Source organism: Electrona antarctica (assembly GCF_951216825.1).
Source record: "Electrona antarctica genome assembly, chromosome: 11".
NCBI classification, from domain to species: domain Eukaryota; kingdom Metazoa; phylum Chordata; class Actinopteri; order Myctophiformes; family Myctophidae; genus Electrona; species Electrona antarctica.
Genome location: NC_136792.1, coordinates 51,414,094 through 51,424,093, shown reverse-complemented (window position 1 = coordinate 51,424,093; position 10,000 = coordinate 51,414,094). Strand labels below are relative to the sequence as shown.

The window sequence follows — 10,000 nt, the reverse complement described above, 5'->3', positions numbered from 1 at the left end:
GTATTCTTCTCACCAGAAGTAGATCTGGTATTTATTATAACTGGTTAAATGAAGGTTCTATAGACCTGGTATTCTTCTCACCAGAAGTAGATCTGGTATTTATTATAACTGGTTAAATGAAGGTTCTATAGATCTGGTATTCTTCTCACCAGAAGTAGATCTGGTATTTATAACTGGTTAAATGATGGTTCTATAGATCTGGTATTCTTCTCACCAGAAGTAGATCTGGTATTTATTATAACTGGTTAAATGAAGGTTCTATAGATCTGGTATTTATTATAACTGGTTAAATGAAGGTTCTATAGATCTGGTATTCTTCTCACCAGAAGTAGATCTGGTATTTATAACTGGTTAAATGAAGGTTCTATATAGATCTGGTATTCTTCTCACCAGAAGTAGATCTGGTATTTATAACTGGTTAAATGAAGGTTCTATAGATCTGGTATTCTTCTCACCAGAAGTAGATCTGGTATTTATAACGGGTTAAATGATGGTTCTATAGATCTGGTATTTATTATAACTGGTTAAATGATGGTTCTATAGATCTGGTATTCTTCTCACCAGAAGTAGATCTGGTATTTCTTGCTGAGGATCCTCTTGTCCTTACGGGCCAGGTCGGCCACACACAGGAACTTCTGGAACAGAGAAACAGACACACATGGACACCAATTAGCTCATTAGCTCGGGGACCCCCGTTTGAAGAGATATGCCAGGGACCCCCATAAGAGAAGATTTTTTTTTACGGCTTTAGCGGCTTAGGGCTTTAGTGATTCTCAACCCGTTTGATTTCAAGGACCCCCAGTTTGAGATGCATTAGTCTACGGACCCTCATTTAATGGTATTTCTATCTCTGGGACCCCATGTATATTGTAAAATCAATGTTAACCCATTTTGGACTGAGTTTGATAAAAAAAAAAAAGGCTTCTAAATCCTAACATCTTTCTATGTTTCTATGTCAGTGGTGCTCAACCTTTTTCATGTCAAGTACCCCCAGAATGATTGGGCCACAGACCCCCCCATCTCAAAATATGTAGTTCCAGCCAGGGACCCCCCCCCCCCCCCAGAAGCAAATATTTTAGTTAAAAATGTTCACTCTGAAATATATATTCAATGATTTGCACCACATGTTTTTCAAAAATAGCAGACCTACAAGCGCATAGCGCGCCACTCGGTGGCGCGCTATGCGCTTGTAGATCTGCTATTTTTCAATAGCTAAAGTATAACATAAAACACCAACAGGGGTTCCCACCCAAAATGGGTTAATTTAACTCAGAGTGTACAAATGGAACCAAATGGACCTGTTCGGGTCCATTTGTACACTCTCTGAGTTACAGACCCATAAGGGTCCATTTGGTTCCTAACTATCATTTAGCTGGGGACCCCCCTGGAACTCCCTCAAGTACCCCTGGGGGTCCCCGGACCCCACTTTGGGAACCACTGCTCTAGACCAGGGGTTCTCAACGTTTTTGGCCGGGGACCCCCGAAAATGCTTTGGCAATGTCTCGGGACCCCCGCCCCGCCCCCTCCCGACCCCCAATATAAATTGACTGCTACAATAACCTTAAACCATTTTGGGCGGGAACCCCTTTTGGTGTTTTAAGCATTGTTATAATTTAGCTATTGAAAAATAGCAGATCTACAAGCTCATAGCGCGCCACCGAGTGGCGCGCTACGAGCTTGTAGGTCTGCTATTTTTGAAAAATCGTGAAAATACTTTTTTTTTTTTTTTTTTAATAATTTGGGGACCCCCTCAAATATTTTGGCGACCCCCCGAGGGGTCGCGACCCACGGGTTGAGAACCCCTGCTCTAGACCATGAATTCAGCATTTACTATGCACAAAAAAAACTGCAAATGGCCCTTTTCTATGCCTTTTTCCAAACTCTCGTCTCCAGCAGCTAAAGAGTGCAGGTCTGGGTCGCACCCCAAAAATAACTGATCTACAAGCTCTCAACGCATCGCAGATGCGTATGACGTATGGGTCTTGAATAACACTGTGTACACCCACATAGTAATGCAGCGTGTGTGCGTGTGTGTGTGTGTGTGTGTGTGTGTGAGCGCGCTACCTTGGTGCTTCCGATGTTCTGTGTGTGTGTGTTTTGGAGTTCTGTGTGTATGTTTTGGAGTTCTGTGTGTGTGTTTTGGAGTTCTGTGTGTGTGTTTTGGAGTTCTGTGTGTGTGTGTTGGTATGCATTGGAGTCTATGTGCTCGCACGAGTACATGAACCACGTGACCGGGCCGTTTTCTGCACCCTCAATGTCGCAACTCTGTCTATACTCTATGGCTCTGGTGCGTACGATGTTCTGTGTGTGTGTGTGTGTGTGTGTGTGTGTGTGTGCGTGCGCTACTTTGGTGCGTACGATGTTCTGTGTGTGTGTGTGCGCGCGCTACCTTGGTGCGTACGATGTTCTTGTCCGAGTCGATATCGGCCAGCGTGTCGTAGTCGTCCTCTTCCACGGAACTCAGAGACTCCTGTCGGCTCCGCCCCACGCTCTCCAACGAGCGCTCTGATTGGACACAACCATACGGGAGTCAAACTAAAACCCAATCATTGCTGTGCATTCATTGGACATGCAGAGAGAATCAACGAACGTTCCGATTGGAGCCTGTTAAGAGATTAAATGTCTCATTCTGTCCGACGGCGTCAAGGCGTCTGTGTGTTTCAATCATTTGGAATAATTAGAACATCCGTAGAGCAGAGAACCGAGCTTAACCCATTCTGGACGGGAACCCCTTTTGGTGTTAGCATTATGTTATGCTTTAGCTATTGAAAAATAGCAGATCTACAAGCTCATAGCGCGCCACCGAGTGGCGCGCTACGAGCTTGTAGGTCTGCTAGGTCCCAACACCGTTGGGTCAGCTACATGTAGCTTAACTTGCCCAACACTGGTTTTAATTATTCCTTTTTAAGTTATTTATCTGCGCCTCAATTCGGAGATAAAACGCAGCTAAAAAGCGCGGCCATTACGGGCCTCTATGGAGCGTGCCTCGTACATAATAACGCCTTGTGGATACGGAGTGTTTCCACCATTGTTACTGACCGAGCCAAGACGGCGGCGTCCAGTCCGGTAAATATTAGCATGATCATTTATTCAGTGAGGGGGGTTATTAATCATGAATATACGATTATGGCTCGAAATGTGTTTAAAAAGAATAAAATAAAAAATAAAAGAAAATCATATTCCAGAATGATTAGCATCATCGTGTTGATTGGTTGATTGGTATGAGGATAGAACTGATTCTAGAACCAGCGGTGAATGATTAGCATGGTGCTGATTGGTTGATTGGCGAACAGGTGTGTAACTGATTCAAGGTCAGTGTGCGTGTGTCACCGATGCGGAGGGCTAGGTAGTGAAGGTGATTGAGGATTGGCCGTCGTTTAAACGGCTCGTGACCTATTGGACAGAAGCACAGGGACGGACAGCCAATGAGAAGAAACCTAACACACAGAGACGTCCAATGAGGAACGACCTTAATGGACATTGGTGTGTAGTGAGTGAGAGGCTGTGAAGACACAGTGTAAAGGTGAGTTCAGAATTGGATGGTTAGAGCGGTGCGATTACATACAAAGTCAATGCAAAGACGAGAAGTTGCGCGAGTGCCGCACCTTTAGAGTGATATTGGTATGCTGTAACTCTCTTGTCGGTGTGTGTGTGTGTGTGTGTGTGTGTGTGTGTGTGTGTGTGTGTGTGTGTGTGTGTGTGTGTGTGTGTGTACCCATATATCCGTAGTTGTTGTCAGTTGACGTAGCGCTGTCGGTCACAGCCTCAGAGCTCAGTATGCTGCCGTTGTCAGCTGGAGAGAGAGAGAGAGAGAGAGAGAGAGAGAGAGGGGAGAGAGAGAGAGAGAGAGAAGCCTGGTCACTTAGCGTACGTGTGTTTTAATGCACTCAATAAATACTTTTTGCATAAGCGACTATATTTAATGTCAGACACCATAACTCACCAAAGGATCCATATTCGTAGGGTGAGGCTGGAGTCTTTCCTCCTGCACACGCACACACGCGCACACACACACACACACACACACACACACACACACGCACAATCACCATCATTACAGCGCAAACTGCACAACCCAAAACTAATGTTAAGCAGGTTAGGCTGACATTATTATGGTTAACACGGAGCCTCTGCTGACGGCAGAAGGGTGAAATCAGCCCCCAACAGCTTCTGACATACATATGGGGAGGGGGAGTCGGTCATCCCAACTCAGTAAGTTAAAATATTTAGGACGACCGTCAAGCCGATTCTACTCTATGGCTCCGAGAGATGGACACTTTCAAAGAAATTAGAGAAACGGCTGGATGGCACTTACACCCGTCTGCTAATGAGAGCGCAAAATCTCTCTTTGAAGAGCCACCCATCGACTTCTAATATACGACAACCTTCCCTGTGTTTCTACGAAGAACATAGTTTGCCGGCCACTGCTACAGCTCTGTAGCAGTGGCCTGGATCAGCTCTGATCATGAGGTTATATCTTCCCTTCTTCTCTGGTCTGCCTCAAAGCAGACCAGAGGTACTGTAGAAAACTGTCGTTCCCTGATGTCATCGCTAGGGACACATGCATCAGTAAGCAGGAACTGGGGAAGGACCGGGAAGTCTGGCGTGGCATTGTGAAATCCATGATCTCGACCGCGGTCGAAGAATGATGATGATGAGGGGGGGGGGGGGGGGGGGGGGGGGGGGGGAGCTTCCCCTTACCTACTGGGCAGGGCTTCTGGTTTCTTTCTGTTTACATGAGTTGGGCGTTGTCAGATTCTAACACAGCCTGAAACCCCATTCTGGCAGACAGCTCGGTAGCACGGCTGGCTTGTTATTAAGACTGAAGTAAGATGAAGTAAAGTTTTAGACCGTGGCCGAACATACATGGCCGGTTAAGACTGAGGTTAGGGTTTGGGGTTAGGGTTAGTAATGTCCCACATACAGTACATGGCCAGTTAAGACTGAGGTTTGGGGTTAGGGTTAGTAATGTCCCACATACAGTACATGGCCAGTTAAGACTGAGGTTAGGGTTTGGGGTTAGGGTTAGTAATGTCCCACATACAGTACATGGCCAGTTAAGACTGAGGTTAGGGTTAGTAATGTCCCACATACAGTACATGGCCAGTTAAGACTGAGGTTAGGGTTTGGGGTTAGGGTTAGTAATGTCCCACATACAGTACATGGCCAGTTAAGACTGAGGTTAGGGTTAGTAATGTCCCACATACAGTACATGGCCAGTTAAGACTGAGGTTAGGGTTAGTAATGTCCCACATACAGTACATGGCCAGTTAAGACTGAGGTTAGGGTTAGTAATGTCCCACATACAGTACATGGCCAGTTAAGACTGAGGTTAGGGTTAGTAATGTCCCACATACAGTACATGGCCAGTTAAGACTGAGGTTAGGGTTAGTAATGTCCCACATACAGTACATGGCCAGTTAAGACTGAGGTTAGGGTTAGTAATGTCCCACATACAGTGCATGGCCAGTTAAGACTGAGGTTAGGGTTAGTAATGTCCCACATACAGTGCATGGCCAGTTAAGACTGAGGTTAGGGTTAGTAATGTCCCACATACAGTGCATGGCCAGTTAAGACTGAGGTTAGGGTTAGTAATGTCCCACATACAGTACATACAGTCCACCGTAGGATGAAGATGGTGTCATGGTGGCGGCGCGTTTCACTCGCGAGGCTCGGCATCCCTCCAATGCATGCAAACTAGTGATTATATGGCTACTTCTTTTCAATCTTTTCTCCATCCGATGCTGCTCTTCCGCGTTATCATATACTCGGCAAGAGCTCCTGGCCATCGGCTCACAACAAGGACTAAACACTACTGCAATTCCTGCTGGAGTGTTTCCCACCGTGATCATCAGACCACCGAGTGCTCTCTACCCACCTCCCCCGCCTACGAGAGCTACTAGGCGGCGGAGAGACCGCAAACAGAGACGGGGAAGGAGGGGCGGGGTAAAACTCGAAGCTAAGCGGAGAGCGAAGCTGTTCCCCGAACGGCTTCCACTACCGAGCCTCTTCCTCGCAAACGTGCGGTCTCTGGAGCCTAAAATGGACTTACTACAACTGTGGATAAACACTTGTAAATGGTTTGGGGACTGCAACGTTATGATCATGACTGAAACGTGGTTAGGGGACCACATTATTGACAGCGTTGTCGACTTACCAGGACGCTGTCTTTTCAGGGCAGATCGAACTGTTGACGGCAGTGATTCCAACTATAAGACCAAAGGGGGCGGTCTGTGTATTTACATAAACACCGCTTGGTGCACGAATAATGCCCAAATCGGGAGCCACTGTTCTGCCAACATTGAATATCTCATGGTCAAATGCAGACCCTTCTATTTGCCTAGAGAATTTTCAGTTATCATCATAATTGCAGCTTATATCCCACCTGACGCAAATGCTAAGGAAGCAATGAAAGTTTTGTATGCTGCAATTTGCAAACTACAAATCACTTTCCCAGAGGCAGTTTTTATCACTGGAGGTGACTTCAACCACTCTAAATTAAAGACTGTCCTCCCCAGATTCCATCAACATGTGTCCTGCCCCACGAGAGGTGATAACATATTGGACCATGTCTATACCAATATCGCAGGTGCATATAAGGCCACCCCCAAGCCAAATGTGGGCTCATCTGATCACATCTCTCTGTTTCTCACCCCCAAATACACCCCCCTCATAAAACGTGTAAAACCCACAGTTAAAATGGTCAAAGTGTGGTCAGAGGAGGCAGATTCCATCCTTCAGTCCAAATTCCAACATACAGACTGGAAAATATTTGCCACTCACGCCACCCAGGACTACCATATTAACATCAATGCCTATACCTCTGCTGTAGTGGATTACATCAACACAAATATAAACAGTGTTACCACCCTCAAACGGATTACAACTTTCCCAAATCAGAAGCCATGGATGAACAGAGAAACCCGTCTACTGTTAAAGGCACGCGACACCGCTTTTACATCTGGCGACGCAGAGGCCTACAGCACAGCCAGGGCTAATCTGAAACGGGGCATCAAGAGGGCCAAGCATGACCACAAGCTGAGGATTGAGGAGCACTTCGCTAACAACTCCGACTCCCGGCGCATGTGGCAAGGTATACAGGCTATTACTAACTATAAATCCACTAAAGCTTCACCTCTGTCCAGTGACACCTCCTTCCCTGACGAGCTGAATACTTTTTATGCTCGTTTTGATAGGGAGAATATGGAGACAGCCACCAAAGCTGTCCTCCCTACAAATCACCAGCCCCTCATACTCACCACCACTGACGTGCAGGCGGTACTGTGCAGGACAAATGCACGGAAGGCTGCTGGGCCTGACGGAATCCCTGGTCGGGTTCTCCAGGCCTGTGCTGTACAGCTATCCGGGGTTCTGACTGACATTTTCAACCTGTCCCTGACCCAAGCAATTGTTCCTATGTGCTTTAAAACCACCACCATCGTACCGGTACCGAAGCACCCCTCTGCTGAAAGGCTGAATGATTTCCGCCCTGTCGCACTCACCTCCATCATAATGAAGTGTTTCGAGAGGCTGGTCCTGGCTCATGTGAAATCCACCATCTCACAAACCCTAGACCAGTTCCAGTTTGCCTTTCGGGAAAACAGGAGCACGGAGGACGCCATTGCTACAGCCCTACACTTCACCATCTCTCACCTGGATACTGTCAACACCTGTGTGAGAATGCTATTCATAGACTTTAGCTCAGCATTCAACACAATCATCCCCTCCAAACTGATTAAGAAACTTACCGACCTTGACATTGACCCCCTGCTCTGTAACTGGATCCTTGACTTCCTTGTGAACAGACCCCAGCAGGTCAGGATAGGCAACCTCACCTCCTCAACCATCACCCTGAACACTGGTCTCCCGCAGGGTTGTGTCCTGAGCCCCCTCCTATACTCCCTCTTCACTTTCGACTGCACACCTGCACATGCCTCAAACCATGTCATCAAGTTCGCAGACGACACTACAGTGATTGGCCTTATCAAGAACAACGACGAACGCGCCTATATGGAGGAAGTACAACACCAGGTGAGGTGGTGCGCAGAGAACAACCTCGCCCTTAACACCTCCAAGACAAAGGAGCTGGTTGTGGACTTCAGACGGAGCAGAGGGGGGCAGCATGCTCCGATCCTCATCGATGGTGTGGAGGTGGAGCGTGTCACCAGCTTCAAGTTCCTGGGGGTCCACATATCTGAAGACCTCTCCTGGACCCTAAACACATCATCCCTCATAAAGAAGGCCCACCAGCGTCTCTTTTTCTTGCGGAGACTAAGGAAAGTCAAGCTATCCCACCAGACTCTGGAAAACTTTTACCGGGGTACCATTGAAAGTACATTGACCTACTGTATCACCGCTTGGTACGGAAACTGTACTGTGGCAGAGCGGAAATCCCTACAGAAGGTGGTGAAAACTGCACAGCGCATTATAGGTTCCTCATTACCATCAATTGAGTCCATCCACAAACAACGCTGCCAGTCTAAAGCCCTCAGCATCATCAAGGATGCCTCCCACCCCAACAACAGACTGTTCCACCCCTCCCATTCACAGAGGAGAAAAGGCTACAGATGCCTCAAGACTTCAACCACCCGATCCAGAAACAGCTTCTTCCCCTCAGTCATTGTCCTCTTGAACTCTCTGACCAAGAGATAGAGTTGTCGTCTCCCCCCTCCCGGTCCAAAAACATGAACTCTTCACTGACTGTACATACACTGGTATTTCTTTTTCTTACTGCTTTTTATTATTGGTACCTACTGGGTGCTACTACTAACACATATGATTACTTTTGTACTGCTTTGGAGTGATGTCAACAAATCAATTTCGTTGTACATGTGTGTAAACAGTGTTCAATGACAAAATAAAATCCATCCATCCATCCATCATCCATCCATGGCCAGTTAAGACTGAGGTTAGGGTTTGGGGTTAGGGTTAGTAATGTCCCACATACAGTACATGGCCAGTTAAGACTGAGGTTTGGGGTTAGGGTTAGTAATGTCCCACATACAGTGCATGCGTTCACCCGTGGTTTCGTGCGGTGCCACTCAGAGTGACTATACTGGGTAGGGATGGAGCTCGACAACCTGATACCGAAATAAATAAGTGAATTGCCCCGCCCCTATTATGTCCATGGAAAGCGTTGATGCAAAATGTTAGTATGTGAGGATCAAAGAGGTGCGCTACAGCAGTGTGTGAAATAGTCGATCACTGCATGTGTGACACGGTGTTAGCTTGTTAGACAGGTTATTTATATTACGTTCTGACCCTTTAATCCATTGAGACCTGGAACGCATCCATGTCACGTTAGCGTTTAACCACATTAACCATTAACCCATTTTGGGCGGGAATCCCTTTTGGTGTTTTAAACATTGTTATAATTTAGCTATTGAAAAATAGCAGATCTACAAGCTCATAGCGCGCCACCGAGTGGCGCGCTATGAGCTTGTAGATCTGCTATTTTTGAAAAATCGTTAAAATGTGCCTCAAATCTTTCCGAAAATTGTCATGATTTAGAAAACTTTTTTTTTTAAATTTCGACGTCAGGCCTGAATGGGTTAAGACCTGGAACACTGTGGCTTTGTAACCACTTTAAACATCATTTAAAACTGTTAGCTGTTCAAAAATAGCAGATCTACAAGCTCATAGCGCGGCACCTATAGTGCCGCCCTACTAGATTCTAGATCTAAACGATTTTTCAGGAACAACATATTTTCAGATGGGGGTCGGCGGCCAAATACATGACATTTTTGGGGTCCTCGACATTAAATCGTTTGAGAGCCGCTGATATAGAAACATAGGTTTTTCAGAAAACTGTCAGGATTTAGAAAACATTTTGTAGAATCTGGTCTCAGGTCTCAATGGGTTAAGGAAAGCTGTACCCTTTGCTACCGTTACTGTCTCTTACCAAGTAGAGAGGCTGTGTAGCATGAAGGAGAGAGAGAGAGAGAGAGAGAGAGAGAGAGAGGTAGAGATCAATGACATTATCATTACATTTGACACATGT

The 10,000-nt window shown here is 46.4% G+C and overlaps 1 protein-coding gene across 4 annotated transcripts in view; it reads right to left on the bottom strand.

Moving 5' to 3' along the window:
* sidt2 (SID1 transmembrane family, member 2) overlaps positions 1-10,000 on the bottom strand; it is a 51,142-nt gene that overhangs the window by 22,819 nt on the left and 18,323 nt on the right. For all 4 annotated transcript variants that reach the window (XR_013791162.1, XR_013791163.1, XR_013791164.1 and 1 more), the window contains exons 11-15: positions 9,902-9,913; positions 3,944-3,985; positions 3,716-3,793; positions 2,390-2,505; positions 562-635 (exon numbers count right to left, since the gene is read on the bottom strand). Coding sequence is in view for 1 of the 4 variants with exons in the window: in XM_079514771.1 (XP_079370897.1) it covers positions 562-635; positions 2,390-2,505; positions 3,716-3,793; positions 3,944-3,985; positions 9,902-9,913 (322 nt within the window). In the remaining 3 variants the exon portion in view is untranslated. The remainder of the gene's footprint in view (positions 1-561; positions 636-2,389; positions 2,506-3,715; positions 3,794-3,943; positions 3,986-9,901; positions 9,914-10,000) is intronic.